We start from the raw sequence: 18,250 nt of genomic DNA on the forward strand, positions 1-18,250 counted from the left end.
GGGCATGCAACTATCATCATTATGGCGGAAGATGATTCTTCCTGATCGAGCAGCTGCTAAAGAAATCGATAGACTTCGTTCGGCCCACTATCGTCCAGCGCGTATAGCTATGGCAAACTTCAAGATAGACGAACAGTTCCACCTCTATCGCAACTACTTTCCTTTGGTATCCTCAGACTTGAACTGGTTCTCAAGGTCTTTCAGGCCCTCGAACACTTTCGACCATTTGCTCCACTCGCCGTCACCCTCCTCGAACCCACCGGCCAGGGGCAGACGTCCACCTGTCCTACTCCCCAAGCCCCAAATCCTATCGCAAGCTTCCTTCATGCCCACGACACCCCAGCGAGCTACCAACTTCTCGCCTTCACAGATCCTGAATTGCAGCAAACGCATCTCGTCCATGTCTTTCTTCGACATCCCCTTGGCCAAGCTCTGGTTGAACATGTCGAACAAGCGTACGACGACTCGTGGGAATACCCCAGCCAGTCCGTCGATCGCAGCCACGCCACCGATTGCGAGTACCGGCAGAAGATTCTGCCCAAGGCCTGTAAATACGTAGAAGTGCTCGTGATCGATCTTCGGCGATGCCGCAATCAGGGCCTGGTCGTCGATGATACCATGGGAGAGCTTTGTTCCCACGATATTCGGATGTGCTGCGAGCTGCTCAAATGTCGAAGGCGCAATGAACAAGTTGTTGGTAACACCAGGATAGTGGTAAATCATCACAGGTAGAGGCGAACGATCAGCCACCTGAGTAAACCATTTCGCAATACCACTCTGACTCGTAGCCGGTGCAAAGTATCCGGGACTAAGCACCATAGCATACTCCGCCCCAGCATCCTTACTCTCCTTGATCAACTGCAAAGTCTCGTCGATATTCTGCGTGGCAGTCCCGGCAATGATAGGACGGTCCTTGAAGCCAGCATCATCTAGAGCCTTCCGTTGGCTCTTGAGGAGCTGCACACGCTCTTCGGGCTTGATGAAGATTGCCTCACCAGTGCTACCGAGGAGTACGAGACCTCTGACGCCGCCTTCGACGAGGAAGAGGGAGTGTTTGCTTTGGGTTTCGAGATCCAGAGGCGGCGATGTTGTGTTATAGGATGAAGTCCCCTCGGCCACGAAGAATGTAGGGGATGGCACGTAGATACCTTGGGGTGGCGGGGATGCCTGGGTTTTGCTGCCGTTGGAGGCCATGTTGGTGTGGATGACGGGTCGAATGCAAGCAGTGGAGTAGGCTGTCCGACGGTCCGTATAAGATTGTTGTTTCTTGGATGGTTGAATCTCTGGAAGATGAAGAAGTCAAAGTCAAAGTGTTGTGTTTAATTATTTCTTACTGCCGTGGTGACACCCGTGAAGAAAGGTCTGTCGCGGCCGAAGTTCGCTCCAAGTGGTTCTCGGGAGGACATCACAGCGAAGACCGAAGTCAGCAATGTCGAAGTTACATGTTTCCAAACCACTTTTCCTTTGTAACACTTGACGAGAATATGTACACGACTGAGCAGTCGATGAGGTATGAACACTTAACAGGAAAAGTCCGCACGTGCTGCATAGGTGCAACGCCCTGCGGTTACTCAATCACAGATCTACTGTGTTACAGGGTAAACATATGGTCACGCGACCTCGAATGTCGCCGCCAGAAGATGTCAAGATATGTCAAATGATAGCCAAAGAGAAGTAGGTGCTGGTCAGGTTGCAAATTCATACGTTGTATTGAATGTTGTCCGACGGTATTCATTGAACCGCAGTGACGAGGACCAAAGCGCCAGCCTTCTTCCTTCGACTTTTGCTTCCTGTTTTCACTTTGCTCTTCGACGTATACCTCGATTTCGATACCACCTGATACTCGATCAACTCAACTAAAACCAAGACCTTGAAGCTGGGACACAGGCGGCGTACATCCAACCAACTCTCGGGGCAGAAGATGGCGCCGGACCAGCCAGCCGAGGAGGACTTGCTGGTGTTTGCTGGCGGAGTAGAAGGCTCCCCATCCGACGGCAGCAGCTCGCAAAGCAGTGGCGTCATCTTCACGACGGCACTCGACTACGAGAGCCCAGAGTTCGGCTCGGAGAATAGAGATCGATATGAGTATTGGGGTCCGACTCGAGAGATATCTGAAGCAGCGCTGGTCTCCTTGCTCCAGAAGCATTCTTCGGCCATCCATGGAAGAGCACTATGCGGGGAGTGGACGCTTCTTACACGCAAGTCTGGTACGTACAGCTCAGCGTACATCCTGGAGGCCGGGCACGGCACGAAAGTCGTCGTCAGAGTCCCAGCGTCCGGCTGGAGGATGCGTTGGAACAAGATCGACGCTGAGACTCTTCGTACCACGGCGCAGACCATGCGGCTGATTGGCGAAAGGACCTCCATACCGTTGCCGCAAACATTGGCATGGGACGATAGCATGGAAAATGAAATAGGTGCGCCCTACACCCTGATTACACACCCCGAAGGAATCAACGCATGTCGGACCTGGCACTCAGACAAAGGACCCACGCCAAAAGAAACGAGGAGGCAGAACCTACTCAGGACTCTAGCCCAAGCAGTCAGCGAACTGCGCGTTTTACGCTTTTCAAAAGGCGGCAATCTGTGGTTTGAGGGCGAGCGCGAAGACGTCCCTGTCGTCGTCGACCGCTGGGCGCTTCGTGCGGACGGGTGGATCATACTAAGAGCCTTCAAGCGAATCCGCGCTTACCGTTCGGTCAAAGAGAAGCTCAAGGAGGACGTTCGACGGCAGATGATCAAGAAGGGGCACCCAGCCACTCCAGAGACTCGAGGCATCGCGGTGGTGTTCAAGCTGATGATGAAAGCTTTTGTGGAGGCGACCGAACTGCCGCCATCGACACCAGCTTTCGTGCTTGTCCATCCTGACTTCGACATCCAAAATCTGCTCACCGACGAAGCAGGTACCTCACCGGCATCATCGACTGGGATGGCGCTTGCTGTGAGCCGCTGCAAATCGGCTGGACCAGGCTTCCTCTTTGGCTACAGGGCGACTGGTATCCCCACTTCCAATTCCCGCCAGCCCCGGGAATGTACAAGGCGAAGGGAGGACCAGAGGATCTTGACAAGTACCGAAAGGACTACGCAAAATATCTCCACGAGGCCTCCGACGGTGCATTTGAGACTTGCTTCACCACGAAGTCCCACATCTACCGGGCGCTGCTGAGCTCCTCCATGAAAGGTTGGACGGCCAGCCAGTTCGTTTACAATGTCCTCGCGGATATCATGGATGAACAGCAGCGGCAGGCTTTTGCCACGGCAATAGGCGAGCGTGGCTTCGTGGAGGGAGAGGAAGAGGCTCTTAGAGATGTGCTTTTGCAATACTTTGCTCCGGTTAGCCCCACAGAGTTCGCCGACGGACACGGATAGAGCGAGGTGTACTCCGGCGAAGGTCATAGTCATACATTGTACCTTTGGACAGTTTGACTGGACCCATGGTCATTCGTAGCGGGCTCTCGAATCACCTAGTCCGAGTGAACTCTTTCTAGTCACCTGACCTTGTTGGTTTGATTCAGAGACGGAGGTGAGGTCGGATTAAGGTAAAGGGGACCTTACCTTGTAGATCGTGGAACCACAATCAACCACGATCGATGCAGCGCCGCGTGTGCAAGCCATTCTCGCGTGGAGAAGTCAATCGTTTGCAGTACAGAAGAGCGGTGAGTTCAAAGAGGTGTGGTTCTAGATGACGGAGCTGGCCGCCCCTTCGGCAGCGGCAATAATTTGCCGGGTCTCGTCTCGCGGTTGAAAGCTTTTTACGCACCATGACTCTTTCACCAGAATGCGGTGGCCGTTAACGGGGAGCGAAAGCGGTAGGTGGGTGCCGTAAGTCGTTATTTAGCGGTAGCCGCCGCTCGCCATTTCTCTTCTCTTCATCCATTGCGAAGTTCTCTATGCCGCGTGTCTACTCCTGCGCGAGCACCGTGAAAGAGAGTCGATTGCTGTTCACCAGCGGATGAGCACGTTCTTCAAAGGCAGCACGCCAGGACCAAATACACAAAATTACAACCACGAGGAGGCGTCCAGAACTACGCAACCCCTCGCCACCACCGCCGGTGTGACGGATCAGCAATGGCAGCCACGCCAGTCACCCAGCTCCGACTACCCGGTCGAGCGCCCCTACGATGAGGAGAACCGGAAGCCAGAGGTCCCGGGATCTCCAGCATCAAGCACCAAAGATGAAGTGACTTACCCCGAAGGAGGCACTCAAGCATGGCTCGTCGTGCTAGGCTCCTTCTGCGGCCTAGTCGCCGGCCTAGGGCTGATGAACACGATCGGAGTGTACCAAGCCTACGTCTCTGAGAATCAGCTGGCAGAGTACGATGAATCCACCATCGGTTGGATCTTCTCGGTCTACGTCTTCCTGTCCTTTGGCTGTGGCTTGCTGGTAGGACCAGTCTTCGACCGCCACGGTCCTCGACTGCTGGTGGCCGCGGGCAGCATCCTGATCCTACTGTGCACGTTCTTGATGAGCATCTGCACGCAATACTGGCACTTCATGCTCGCCTTTGGCGTGCTAGGCGGGACTGGCACATCACTGGTATTCACACCTGCTATTTCCGCAATTGCACATTGGTTCATGGTCAAGCGCGGCAACGCCACTGGCCTCGCAGCTGCTGGCGGCTCAGTAGGCGGCGTCATCTTTCCGCTCATGCTCCAGAGGCTTTTCGCAAGCGTGGGCTGGGGCTGGGCACTGAGGATTCAAGGGTTCATTTTCCTGGCCTTGCTCATCGTTGCCAACGTTCTCATCCGCTCACGCCTGCCGCCAAAGCTGGGCGGCAACTCGATGCCGGATTTCAGAATACTCAGGCTGCCGGCGTTCAGTCTACTGACGGTTGGCACGTATCTCATGGAGTGGGGTCTGTTCACCCCAATAGCATACCTGACTATCTACTCGATCCAATCTGGAGCCATGAGCAGGGAGTTCGCCGTCCAACTCGTTGCGATCTTCAACGCTGCCTCATCAATCGGACGATGGGCGCCAGGCTACGCAGCAGACAAGTTCGGCCGCTTCAACTTGATGCTCATCACCCTCAGCATCTGCATGGTAGCTGCCTTCGCGTTCTGGCTGCCAGGGGCGGTGCTCTCCGACGGCTCGCATCCAGGCAGCAACACCGCTATCAAGGCTCTTACCATTGTGTATTGCGTCTTCGGTGGCTTTGGATCGGGAGCAAACATATCGCTTACGCCTGTTTGCGTTGGTCTGATGTGTGACACGCAAGAGTATGGTCGAGTAAGTAACCTACGTCTTCCTTAGTTTCCATTCCTTACTGACATGTCGCAGTACTACTCTACCTGCTACTCGCTCGTAGCCATCGGAACACTGACCGGCACGCCCATCGCTGGTGCCATCATCTCGGCAAACGGTGGAGCATACTGGGGCATCACGATTTGGACAGGAATCAACTACCTGCTTGCGCTGCTCTGCTTCACGGGAGCTAGGGTCATGCTTGCGGGATGGAAGATGAACAAGGTGTATTGAGAGCAGGTTTGACATGCAGTCGGCCGTCCAGTCGTTATCGAAGGTTTACAGAATTTTTTGTTTTTGCTTCAAAAGTCGGGAAAGTAGAAATAGATTTGCGATAATTGCTCATACACTCATAACATCCTACCACTCCCGCGCTCCCACATAAGCTCTAAGGTAATCGTTGGGTATATAGCCGCCAAAACCATCTCCAAACCTCAACGCCCTGTCCCGCAAGAAACTACTCCCTAATAGTCTGGAAATTCCGATTCAACCCCCCACCCCCCGAACCATGCATCTGCTTACTCGCCTGCAAACTCTGCCTCACAATCGCCTCCGCCGCGGCAGCCGCCGCCAACCGGTCCTTCTGCCGACTCCGATCCTTCAAATACCGCTCCGCCTCCGGCCGCATGCGCAGAATCCGCAAGATCATATCATCGCTCGGATCCGCCTGCGCCTCCTTCCGCTTCTCCTCCTTCGCCTTGCGCATCGTACCTAGATTCCGGGACATCATGATGCTCTTCGTGCGCCGGGTGCCTGTCATGGCCATAGACGAGTGCAAGCTATGCAAGCCGGGAGGGGCGGATAGCCGGTGCAGGCGCGCGGCTTGTTCTTGCTGGCGGTTGGAGGTGGCGGTCGCCATGGCCTCGGAAGTGCGGATGAGGTTGTCGGTGGACTCGAAGTAGAAGAAGTTGAGGTTTTGGAGGTCGTGGTATTTGGGCGATTTGAGGATGTCGAGGGGCACGCCGAGCGCTTCGCCGGTTTCGTCGACGGCGTGGAAGAAGTCGAAGAGGAGCTGGTGGAACATTGTTAGCGTTGCCCTGAGTGGCCATGGTGGTTGCCGGATAGTACTCACCTGCAGCCATTTATAGACGATATCGACCTCAGCCTGACTCAGTGGCCGCTGCGCAGACACCTTGTCGCTCAACGGCGGCACCAAAAGACCTTCCACAGTCACCAGTACCTCCTTCCACAATCTCGTCATAACCAAGATCATCGCAGTATCAGTCAAAGTCTGTTTCATAATCGCAAAATTGTCGTCAAAGTAGTTCAACAGCGGTTTGAGCGAGTTCGTAACATCCATCTGCGTCGCCCCTTGCGGTGCAGGAGTAGTCGGCTGCACAGACGCAGGCCGGCCAGAGTATTTCGAAAAGTAGCCTTTGACGCTGGAGATCGTCACACCACCGATGGTGCCCTGCGAGAGTAGTGTTTTGAGTGTGCGTCGTGACAAACATTGGTGAATATACGCAGACAGTTTGTCGGTGACTTTGCGCGTCATGTCCCTCTCCGTGCGCTTGAGCGTGCGGAAAGCTTTGCCAAAGTAGAACTGGATGTCGTCTCTCTCGCCTTCCATGCTCACACGGACCAGCACTCTGCCCTGTGTGTCAAGATCGAGCCAGTATTCTCTCGGCAGGAAGTCCTGGAAGTGGCTCGGATCGAGCTTGAGGCTCGTTCGTCCCAAGCAATCATGGTCTCCCAATGCATCCCAATCCCAGACGGTAGCGATGACGTTGAGCGGTCCGGTGGTCAGAATGTCAACCGTCTCGTCCCACCTAGGATTGAGACTCTGATAGACTGTTCGTGTTTTCGCTAGGCGCTTCTGGTACTCGTCTCCAAGTACGACGTACGGATCGCTCAAACCGTTCATATCACCGGCTTTGAGGTCCTCAGCTTCGATGATCTTGATGGTGAAGACAAACTTGGTCCCCTGTTGCCGTCGGATGTTCACTGGAGGCGGCGGATCCCGCTTATTGATGACCTCTGCGCAAGCGTCCACGTTGACCTCCTTCTCCACCTTGTCGAGCTGGAAAGTGGCATACTCAATATTGTTGATCTTGACGAAAGATTCAGCCCAAAACTGGAAAGGCTCGATCTTCTCGCCTCCACGGCCGCCGGTAGCATAAAAATCCCGAGCAGCGGAGATCCATTTATCCTTCTGCGTCTGCTGTGCTCGCATCTCCTGCTCTGGCGTCTGTCTGTCCATCTCCTTGATGAACTTCTTCTCCAGAAGCTCACAGTACCGCGCCACACCCCTGGCGATGGATTTGCTCATGGCCGTCATGAACTTGGCGTATTGTAGGTCGTCATCCCACTCCAGGTTGATGATCTGCTCAATGCTTTGGTTGAAGATACGATATACATCGGCAGCCGATTGCGAGTGTCTCTCGTCGTCTGTTGGCGGCAGACCTTGCTCTTTGTCCTTCGGGTCCTGGCGTACTTGGAACTCATCATGGGCAACGGCGCCTTCTATCCAGTCCACGATCTTCGAGTCGGTAGTCGAGATCCATCTCCACACGAAGTCTTGCAGCAGTCCTTCGATGTGGAAACCGAATTCGCGTCCTTGCAGTGCCTGCGCATGAACCCGTCTGATATCGACGAGTTCCTTGTAAAGCTCGAAACCATCCTGGATTGGCACCTCCTCATCCTTCTCCTTGCTGAGCTGCATGATACGGCTTACCAGTGCACGCGCGTCGTCGGCAAAGCTGGGCAGGATCTCTTCAACCAGAATCGACAGGGGATTAACGCCCATCACCTCCGGACTCTTGCGATACCGCTTCTGGATCTTCTCCAACAAACTCGTCACCGCCTGGCCCAGCTTGACGACATGGAAGAACTCCCACTGCCTCGCATCATCCGAGACATTCTTCGACAGCAACTCGTGATACTTAGTCTTCGCTTTCTGTCGAAGCGCAGTCGAGAGAGTCTGCGAGAAAGCGTCCAAGTCCTCTGGTGTCTTGTTGAACATCTCATCATCATAGATGTGGTTCTCCAGGACGTACATGACGCTTCCGATGGTTGGAGGCTTGGCCTCGTAGCAGTGTTGGAAGAGCTCGAACAATTCGCGAAGCAGCGCATCATGCAGCGCGCCGAGAACAGTCTGGTACAGTGCAAAGTCTACGACCGTCCACTTGCTTCGATCGAACAGAGAGACTTGTGTGGGTTGTGCCTTGCCAGGCGTCTTCTTCGGCGGTGATGGTGGTGTCTTCATGTAGAGAAAAGCTGCGTCGACAGTGTCGAGAGAGATCTCTTGGTGCTGGTATTTCTCTTGTATCACATCGAGGAACAGCACCAGACGCGAAAACTGCGGTATGCGCCAGCGCAATGCCACTTCGTTCAGCAATTCGGTCGTCTGCTTCGAGAGCAACTTCATTGCTGGAGACTCTTCCGTTGCCACAGAAGGTGCCAAGTCCTCATCCGTCAGGTCATGCGAAAGGGCACTCTTCACCAACTGCCTGTAGTACGCCCGAGCATCTGGAGGTATGTAAGTGAATTGTACATCTGAAGCTCCAGACACGGAATCTCGAGGGCTGCTATCGCCTAAATTGAGTGCGCTCATGTCAACAGGCTGGTCGATGACATAGCTCGAATCCATCTCACCGCTTAGATGTCTGCTGGTGTCACTGTACGAGCTGTCGTTCTGTGCAGCGTTTGGGGGCTTGAACTGTGGCAGACCTGATGCTCCGCCAGTACTGGTTTTCGCCAGCTCTGGGTTGGTCTGCAGGATCGCGAGCATCATCTGGCTGAGGTCGGTAAGCTCTGCCTTCCTCCAGGTCTCGTACGCATCGTCTGAATCAAAGTCGTCCTTTGTAAGCGTGGCACGTGTGTTGAGTAGCATATGGTTCTGATAGTCTTTCATGTCTCGAAGTGCCGCCTGCTCTGTCCATTCATTCTTATGCGCATTGATGTCGTTCTGCGCTTGCGCCGTCGGTTTCGCAAAGATGCGGCAGACTCTCAAGACCAAAGGCATATCTCGGACTTCATAGCTTCGTGGCACCTCCACCTCTATGCTTTGGCTTCCGGACCCTCCTGCCCTCGCTGCATCCGCAATATCTTGATCATGTTGCAGCAGTTTGGTTTCCAGTGTCTTCAATTTTGACGCAAGCTCTGGCCTATCCCGGGTCCAGTCGTTGTTGTTCAAAGTACTGCTAATAATCCTGACGAACAACGCCACATGCCGATCCACCATGAGCTTCCAACTGTCGTCGTCTGGCCCCTTGCCTTTCTGCAGCTCGCTTGTCGCTTTCGAGAAAAAGATGAGCAGCAAGTCCTCCACCCTCCTGTCTTTCTCCATCGACTTGCGAAACGTAGGGTTCTTGAACTCGTTCAGGAATGTCGCAAACGTCCGCTTGATCAGCGCATCACTGTACTCCGGCATCCTCTCCTTGCCAATAAGCACCCCCGTCATCCTCTTATCCAATTCCGACATGAAGCCATGCGGGAACCGTACGCTCTTGTTGTCTCTTATCACGCTGAAATCCTTCATCATGTCGTTGATAGAAGTCGAGGAGCGCTGGATCGGCTTCGAGGTATTGGCCACATGTTGTATCCTCTTCTGCCTGGGCTGGAGGAGGTAGGCAAGGTACGCAGCCCGGAGTGCGTAGATGTATGCATCTTGGTCTGACACCAGGACCTTCCTGCTGTAAGACTTGTTGCGCCGGAGGTTGTCTGCTTGCCGGCCGGAGGTATGCTGTCGAGAGCCAAGCGATGCGTGCGCACTGTAGGACATTTTGTTCTCGAGCGCCGCGAGCGCTGGTATGGGTGTTCTCGTTACTATATGCTCATGTCGTTGTCTGGCCGTTCGGGGATCGCAGCCAGCAGCGGTGTTGGCCAAGGGCAGGAGCGGTCTGCAACAATCCTTCAATGTTCCAGATTGCTTCTTCTCCAAAGCGCACTTTCCAATTCAACTGCGCAACATCGACTGTAGCAGCGTCAATCCAAAGTCGACGTCGAGAAGGTGGCACAATCGGCCAACCTGCGCTATTTCCACGTGAAACACTCCTCCACGCTGCTGCTATTAACAGGGATCGACTAACGCTACGTCACATCAGGCGGCGGCTAGAAGCGGGAGCTACTGGCTTGGCTTCACATCTATTAACGACAGTCACATGCACTTCCTCAACCATCACCACCGACACAACAACGTCGAGTTCTTCTCGACCATCAGATCACCAAGGTAAGTCTCCATTTCTACTCCTACTTCGTGAATGGTTCTCGTGGCATGTACTGGCGGCGGCGGCGGGTGGCATTGGGAGAACAGGTTTGTCTCAGGGCAGTATCACGTTCAACTCGTGGCATGTCTCGTTCACTGCGGCTTGTAAATCAATCAGAAAGACTTCAGAAAGACAAGCAATACTTCTCGGGCATTCTCCAGCTGACACCACAAGCAAAGAGCAAACAAAACCAGATCCGGTAAGTCCACAGGGCATTCATATGCCTTCACATGCGTCTTGCGTGAAGATTTTTCTTAGCACGTCACTTTCATTGCGGGCCGGAAACTAAGAAGTCATTTGCCGCATATCAGCCAGCGCACAATTCTGGATTTCACACACATCCACTCACAGCCAGCCGAATTGTCATGCCAGTGTAAAAACAAGTGAAAGCACGATACTGAGAACAAGCACAGCAGCACAACCACATTCTTCACAAGCATACTCATCACAAGCATTCATCACCATGGACATGGACGGCAGCTCCGACAGGCCTCGCCTCACCAGCGAGCAGAAGAAGAAGAACCACATCGAATCCGAGAAGAAGCGCCGTGAGGCCATCCGCGCAGGCTTCGAGCGACTCAGCCAGATCATTCCGGGAGCCGAAGGCCAGTCGCGCAGCGAGTCGGTCGTTCTCCAGAAGACCGTCAAGTACCTCAAGGACCAGCTTGAGAGGAAGGAGGAACTCAAGGAGAGGGCTGACCGCCAGGGCGTGAGTGACGGGGAGTTTGAGAAGATGTAAGTCGTGCTTGCGCGAATCTGGTAGTCCTGAGTACGCTGACACGCTTCGCTTAAGCTACAACGACGTTGAGAAGGCTGTCAAGGCGGGTGAATACGAGGATGCCGACGGCATCAAGGAGGAAGAGGATTGAGTGGTAAGCGAGGCGCATAGTCATCGTCCTGCTGGTCTCTGACACTTTTGCAGCCAATGTGCGCCTCCTCGTGCCCGTGCGCGCACTCCACTCCACACAAGCCCCTCGTCACAAGCATGTGAATGAATGGCGCATGTGAGAACTTCATGGTGGAAAGAATGTTTTGATGGGGGATACCCAAGACGTGGCAGGACCAAACATTTGGAGACTCGTGACGACTGGAAACGATGTTCCGCACGCCTTGATGACGTGCTCGAAATCGTACCCAGCTGCCAGAAATTCAATACCTTGATCAAGTTCAAGCTATGTGCCCCTCTCATCTTCTCACGTTCATCCTGCATGGCTCCAGCTTAAATTGACTCACACATCAGCCTTCGCGGAACAAATGCTTCTTCATTTGGTCTGCGGTGTATGAATGTGACTCACCGCAACAGGAAATGTCCACTTGCTGATGCTATGTTGGCAGAACCCAGCGTATTTCACTGCCCACCGCTTGTCGTACATTCAGCAGATGCGCATCTGCTCTCCAATCTCGCTTGACATCATGACTCCTGTCGTTGGGGTCGAAACCACGACTCTGCGCCGCAGGCAGTGTCAGGCTTCAAAAATCCTCCGAGGCAACTTCGCCAAGCCGTCACGTGATGCTGCCTGATCCAGCATATATATTCTGGTCCATCCGCTGGATGTTCTTCACACTCCCCTCTACATAACAATTCACCCTTCAAAATGTTCGGCAACACAGGAAACCACGTCTGTGGCCTCTACTACACCACTCACAACTTCAAACGGACATACTTGCCGCAAGTCGAGCTGGTTTCGGATACACTCATCAACCCCGTCTGCTTTACCACCAATCTGACCCAGACTTTCCGGAATCCGAACAACGAGGCTCTTCTGCAAGTCCGATACACCTTCCCGCTCTACGACGGCGTCGCGGTCAGCGGCTATACTATCAGCTATGCCGACAAGAGCTTAACCGGCATTGTCAAGCAGAAGGATGACGCCAAGCAGAGGTATCAGGCAGCTGTCGACCGAGGGGAGACTGCAGGATTGCTCGAGTCGCTGCCTGCTGGCGTCTTTGGCGTCACGCTCGGCAACGTGCCCGCCAACGTCGACATCATCGTGGCAATTACGTACTGCGGCGAGCTGAAGCATGATGCTGCCATCGATGGCTTGAGGTATATGCTGCCTATCAGCATAGCCCCAAGGAAGTATCCTGGAGAGATCGCGCAGTCAAATACAATCCCAAAGAAGGGCACCACGATCAAAGTCAGCATGGACATGGCAAGCTCTGCTATCCGCAAGGTTCAGTCGCCATCGCATCCGATCGCGGTCTCGATGGGAAGTATTCTGGACCAAGATGGCGAGCCGTCGACAAGCGGCGAGTTCAAGCCATCGCAAGCAGCTGCCACACTCGCACTGGGAACCACTGAGCTCGGCGGCGACTTTATTCTTCAGCTGCTTATCGACGACATCAGCAAGCCTCAAGCCATCGTCGAGACTCACCCAACCATGCCAAACCAGCGAGCTATCATGGCCACTCTGGTTCCCAAGTTCACCCTGGAACCAGCACACCCGGAGATCGTCTTCATTGCGGACCAATCCGGAAGCATGAGCGGCGCAAAGAACGCATCACTCGTCTCAGCACTAAAGGTCTTCCTGAAGTCCCTACCACTGGGTGTCCGCTTCAACATCTGCGCTTTCGGCAGCAACTTCAAGTTCCTGTGGCCGAAATCTCAAGCGTACAACGAGAGCAACGTGAACGCCGCAGTTGCTTTCATCGATGGCTTTACAGCCAGCTATGGAGGTACGGAGATCTTGAAGCCTATCACTGCTGCATTCGAGCAGAGGCTGAAGGATATGCCATTGGAGGTGATGTTGCTGACGGACGGTGAAGTCTGGGCAGAAGAATCAGTGTTTGGCTACATCAACGGCCAGATCCGCGACGAAGCTGTCAATGCGAGGGTCTTTGCGCTTGGTATTGGGACCGATGTTTCTCATACTTTGGTGGAGGGTGTCGCCAGGGCTGGGAATGGGTTTGCGCAGTTTGTGACGCAGAACGAGGACACGGATCAGAAGGTCATTCGCATGTTGAAGGGGGCGCTGTACGCTCATACCAAGGACTATGAGTTGGAGGTGCATTACGCTGCAAACGAGAAGGAGGACATGACGGATGACGATGACTTCGAGATGGTGGAGAGGGTTAGTGAGTGTTTGAACATCACCGACAAACCAGCAGCAAGTCCAGAGGCGACGGAGATGCCGCCAAAGTCATTCTTCGACACATCCGCGCAGCTTGACAAGAGTCCTCAGAAACCAGTCGACCGCTACGCCCACCTCCCGGCCATCGACACACCCAAGCTTCTCCAAGCGCCCAACGAGATCCCGCCACTATTCCCCTTCAACCGCACAACAGTCTACCTCCTCTTGGGCCCAGAACCAGCGCAGAAACCCATCACGTCAGTCACCCTCCGCGCTCAATCAGCGCAAGGACCTCTATCCCTCACCCTCCCCGTTCACGCAAGTGACAACGACAACGACGGCTCGATCCATCACCTCGCCGCTCGCAAAGCTATTCAAGACCTTGAAGAAGGTCGTGGCTGGATCCAAGCCTCGAAGCTCACAGACGGAACGCCGGTCAAGACGAAGTACGAGAGCCGCTTTGACGAGCTCGTGGAGAGAGAGGTTGTGAGGTTGGGAGTGAAGTTTCGGGTGGCGAGTAAGTGGACTTCGTTTGTCGCTACCGAGGAGAGATCTGCGGGGACGGGTGAAGAAGGAGAGGAGAAAGAGCCGCAAGAGGCTTTCAAGATGTTTGCTCCAGAGGCGAAGAGAATGAAGAAGCAGAAGAGGAGCAGGGTGGGGCATAGTCGGCCGAAGGTTTTGGCTTTGGCAGACGAAGATGACCCGGCTGTTGCGCAAAGGTATGTTGTCCCCTTTCCTGCCGAAGTTGCTGCGTGTGCTGGTGATGCTGCTGCTGCTCCCTCTTCTGGACTGTTTGGAGACCGGAGAGACTTTTCGACGGGACTCAGGAGCTCGACAAACACTGGGACTGGACTTTTCGAAGGATCACATGGACAACAGGCTAGCTCAGGTGGATTGTTTGGGCGGTCTGAACATGCTGCTGCTGCTGGCGGCTTCGGTCGTGCTCCTATACAGACTGCTTCGAACAATCAATCTGCGTTTGGCAGCACAGGCGACACGGGAGGCGGCCTTCTCGGCAGTGCGCCTGTGAAACCGCAGGCCAGCAGCTTGTTCAGGGGTGCAACCACTTCGGGTGGTTCGCTGTTCGGTGGAAGCCAGAACACTCAAGGCATTACAGGCGGTGGCCTCTTCGGTGGAGCATCTGTGCAAGGTCAAAGCGGCGGCTTGTTTGGACGTCCTCCCTCCAGCGGTCCCTCGCTATTCGGGCATGCTGCGAACAGACAGCAGTGCGACAGCTGCCGGCTGTTTGGCAGCAATCAGAACACGACTGGTGGCAGCCTCTTCTGCGCCAGCAAACAGAACACAACTGGAAGTGGACTCTTCGGCACATGTAACGAGAGCACGACTGGTGGTGGCCTCTTTGGCTGTAGTACGAGGTACGGCTTCACGCCCAAGGACATTGCAGCAAATACCAACGCTCAAGGCAATTCGTTCGGCAGCTTGCGGACAACCAGTGCCTTCGGTGCTCCCACGAACCCATTCGGACCAGGAGGCTTGTTCGCAGGCGATGGCCTGTTTGGCCAGAATGGAGCACCGCAGCCTTGTGCTGATTCGAACAACGCACCTCGTACCTCGAAAATCGCAACACAGACGTCTGTTAGCGGTACGACAGGGCCGTCACTTGACGTCAAAGCAGTGCCATGCTTTGGCGCTAGTACGACCTCTCAGGCGTCAAACGGTGCTACAACTGCGACTACACCCGGCCACGATCCCCACGACCCAGTCTCGAGCCAGGTTAGAAATGCTGCCAAAGCCCCACGATCTTCCTCTGATCTGAAAACTGAAAAGAACCCACCACGAGCCCAAGAGGACAACACAGCTTCAGAAAAGATGACATTCCAACCACTACCTCCGAAGATACCGGATCCCAAAGGTCAAGCGCAAAGCGCGCCGATGCACAATGAGGACACTGAAGAGGACAGCCGCGATGAAGAGCAGGAATATCACTTCGATCTTGGTCTCCTCCAACAGTACACAGCTTTCTGCGACGAGGCTTTGCATACGGAGTTCCATGACACCCAAGAAAGCCCTTCACAAATAGTACAGCGCCCAACGCGTCACATCTTGCTTCTCCAACAGCAGAGAATGAAACTTGTCTCCCTCATCGAAGAAGCGACCGAGATCCAAGAATACCTTGAGGAGAAGGTAGCGAGATTGGCGTGCCGGATCGATGTGCCTGGGCCTTTGGGAAAGGACAACGAACTGCAAAGCAGACTCCTGGACGCTCAGACGAGAATAAGAATACTTGTGGCTCGCAATCATCTAGACGACAGGTTCGAGCGTCCCGAGCTAACACCGTTGAGCCAATACGGGACGGCACCGCCATGTCCGTGTGATTATCGTGGTTACGTTCCACGAAAGCCGGGAGATTCCACTCCGAACGTGTCACCACATCCCGGCATGGTGCGGTTCACCGCGGAGGACAAAGCAAAGATGGACGACGAACGGCTGGCGGCGTGGAAACCCCAAAAGTGGGACTACCCGGATCAGACAGCTCGATTTGATGTCGGGCCTCTCACGCCGTTGACAGACTTCCAGAAGCAGCCCAAGGATGCTGCCGAGTGGCGACGTCTGCTGAAAGCTCAAGCCGCTGTTGAGGCCCTCAAGGCCAGGTATGAGCACATGTACCAGATCCATGAGGAACAAGAAGCAAAAGAATCTTCACCTACCTCAGCGCAAGATGTGCAATCACAGCCAGAAGGGAAAGGAGTCAGCAGCCAGGATCTGCGAAAGCTTGAAGACCAGATCGAGGACGCCGAGGATGAGTCCGAGCAGGAGCGAGCGAAAGCATCGGACGGCATCAAGAATCTGCTGGAGCATCAGGACAGATGTAACAACCTCGCAGCTAAGCATCGGGAGACGCTGCGCAAGGCCAGGGGGTTGCCCCGGTTATCAAGACTCTGAATGTGCCTGCATCGCGCAAATCCAAACAGTGGGACCTAGAGATACACGGCAGATCACAGCATTCAGAGGACAGGAGCCTTCGAAGGACACTGCTTCACCGGACTGAGGATTCTCGCCTTCTGGAGCCTCTCACGAATGGCCGACCCGTGTCCTTCGGCCACGGCTCTTCGAAGGACCACGACAAGCAACAACTGCTCGATGGCTCTGCCACTGCAACATGGCCACCCCGGAGGAAACCAACCAGGAGACTTGACTGGGACGTAGCAGCATCACCAGCACATACGCAGCACTCATCGCTCGAGCTCTGCCAGCGTGTTACTAACTGGTTCTCCTAGTACTCAACCCGAAGCGGCGTACCCCTCTGCACCTCCACCAGCGAGCCGCAGTGCAGGCCAGTTATTTGGCTCCGCCCCTCCCCCTCCTGCTCCCGCCGGTGCCGCTACTTCCATCGCGGCATTCGAAGCAGCAAACGTGGAGGCTGAGGAATCAGACGACGACGACGACATGGGCTACGGCCTCTTCGACGGCCCGAACACTCCACCGGCGAAACCCTCCTTCGCAGCGGCTTCGTCGCTGGAAGAGATTTCGGTGGACGATGTCCAGCTGGCGCAGTATGCGGAGACTATGAAGTCGGCTGCGGAGATGCCGCTCGCGGACGAGGAAGACTTCTCCGACATGGAAGTGGTGCCCTCGCAGCAACATAAAATCCTCAAGTTCGCCGGCGGTTTTTCGGGACATGACGCAGATATGGACAAAGATCTCTACAGCTCCGACGGTGGCGACGCCACCGCCGCCGCAGGCCAGGAAACGGTTGATGTAGAGAAAACGCTCCACGCCCTCATCGCCCTCCAAACCTTTTCTGGCGCCTGGGCGTGGAACGAGAACTTCTGCCGCGTCCTCAACGTCGATGCCGAGAAAGTTCCGGTAACAGACATGCTCGGCCTCGGCTTCTGGGGCAAAGAGAACGGAAAAGACGTCTGCGCTACCGCCTTAGCGCTCGCGTGGCTTCAGGTGTTCGCTGCGGAGAGGAAGGGAGTGTGGGAGATGGTTGCTGCAAAGGGCGAGGAGTGGTTGAGAGGGTTGGGGAAGGGAGGGGCGTGGGAGGGGGATAAGGGTGAGATGAGGATCAGTAACGCTGTTGAGAAGGGGAAGTGGTGGTTGGAAGGCAAGGGGAGGGGGGAGGATGAGGTTGGGAAGGTTCAGTGGTAGATCCGTGATGATGTTGGATCTTGAGGAATGAATGGGTCGGGGAGGGAGGGCGAAAAATCCTGTTCTCGGAATGGCAGGGATGGTCACGACATAGCTTAAGGTACTTAGTACATGTAACCAGTAACGAAGTCCTGATACCCATGCTGCTCCCTCTTGCTCGACTACCTTACGTGTATACTCGCATTTTCGCCCCGCTGAACAACAAATCTGGCGATGTCGTACAGGAATCAATCCCCCGTTTCTGAGGATCTGAGCTCGGATTCTAGTAGCTGGCTGGCGCCTTTCAAGCCATGGGTGTGGGAGTCGGGATGGAGTGTCTAAGGTGCAGTGGTAGAACTAGGTGGGAAATAGGCGTTGACTGTTGTAACCTACCTCTAGCCTTGTGTAGCGATTAGCAATGAAGCAAGGGGTGAAGTGGTCACTCATCGCTCCAAAGGCATTTCACCACCGCCTCTACTTCTCAACTCCGAACTCACCATGTGCTGATTGACCAACAGTCATAGCATCAACGTTGACAATCAACCTGGAGTAGAACCGATGACAAAACTATATATACACCGCAACCGCCTAACATGCATGTATCAGCTCTGCTCCTGTTCTCTATCTCATCCGAC

The 18,250-nt window shown here is 54.6% G+C and overlaps 6 protein-coding genes across 6 annotated transcripts; 4 read left to right on the forward strand and 2 right to left on the reverse strand.

Annotated features, from left to right (window-relative positions):
• Positions 1–153: 153 nt before the first annotated feature.
• LTR77_004297 (uncharacterized protein) lies at positions 154–1,194 on the reverse strand (the record flags this gene model as incomplete). The annotated part of the gene is made up of 1 exon (XM_064801551.1): positions 154–1,194. The coding sequence occupies one exon, from the start codon at positions 1,192–1,194 to the stop codon at positions 154–156; it is 1,041 nt and encodes a 346-aa protein (XP_064660181.1).
• Positions 1,195–1,921: 727 nt separating this feature from the next.
• On the forward strand, positions 1,922–3,369 carry LTR77_004298 (uncharacterized protein; the record flags this gene model as incomplete). Its single annotated transcript, XM_064801552.1, has 2 exons — positions 1,922–2,941; positions 2,989–3,369. The coding sequence occupies 2 exons, from the start codon at positions 1,922–1,924 to the stop codon at positions 3,367–3,369; spliced, it is 1,401 nt and encodes a 466-aa protein (XP_064660182.1).
• Positions 3,370–3,952: 583 nt separating this feature from the next.
• On the forward strand, positions 3,953–5,479 carry LTR77_004299 (uncharacterized protein; the record flags this gene model as incomplete). The annotated part of the gene is made up of 2 exons (XM_064801553.1): positions 3,953–5,230; positions 5,282–5,479. 2 exons carry the CDS (start codon positions 3,953–3,955, stop codon positions 5,477–5,479), a joined length of 1,476 nt encoding a protein of 491 aa, XP_064660183.1.
• A 223-nt stretch (positions 5,480–5,702) lies between these two features.
• On the reverse strand, positions 5,703–9,968 carry LTR77_004300 (uncharacterized protein; the record flags this gene model as incomplete). Its single annotated transcript, XM_064801554.1, has 2 exons — positions 5,703–6,257; positions 6,318–9,968. The coding sequence occupies 2 exons, from the start codon at positions 9,966–9,968 to the stop codon at positions 5,703–5,705; spliced, it is 4,206 nt and encodes a 1,401-aa protein (XP_064660184.1).
• A 947-nt stretch (positions 9,969–10,915) lies between these two features.
• INO4 (Transcription factor) lies at positions 10,916–11,321 on the forward strand (the record flags this gene model as incomplete). Its single annotated transcript, XM_064801555.1, has 2 exons — positions 10,916–11,187; positions 11,246–11,321. 2 exons carry the CDS (start codon positions 10,916–10,918, stop codon positions 11,319–11,321), a joined length of 348 nt encoding a protein of 115 aa, XP_064660185.1.
• Positions 11,322–12,047: 726 nt separating this feature from the next.
• On the forward strand, positions 12,048–17,636 carry LTR77_004302 (uncharacterized protein; the record flags this gene model as incomplete). Its single annotated transcript, XM_064801556.1, has 2 exons — positions 12,048–16,411; positions 16,763–17,636. 2 exons carry the CDS (start codon positions 12,048–12,050, stop codon positions 17,634–17,636), a joined length of 5,238 nt encoding a protein of 1,745 aa, XP_064660186.1.
• Positions 17,637–18,250: the final 614 nt, after the last annotated feature.

This window comes from Saxophila tyrrhenica (assembly GCF_035928015.1).
Source record: "Saxophila tyrrhenica strain CCFEE 5935 chromosome Unknown scaffold_6, whole genome shotgun sequence".
NCBI lineage: Eukaryota > Fungi > Ascomycota > Dothideomycetes > Mycosphaerellales > Extremaceae > Saxophila > Saxophila tyrrhenica.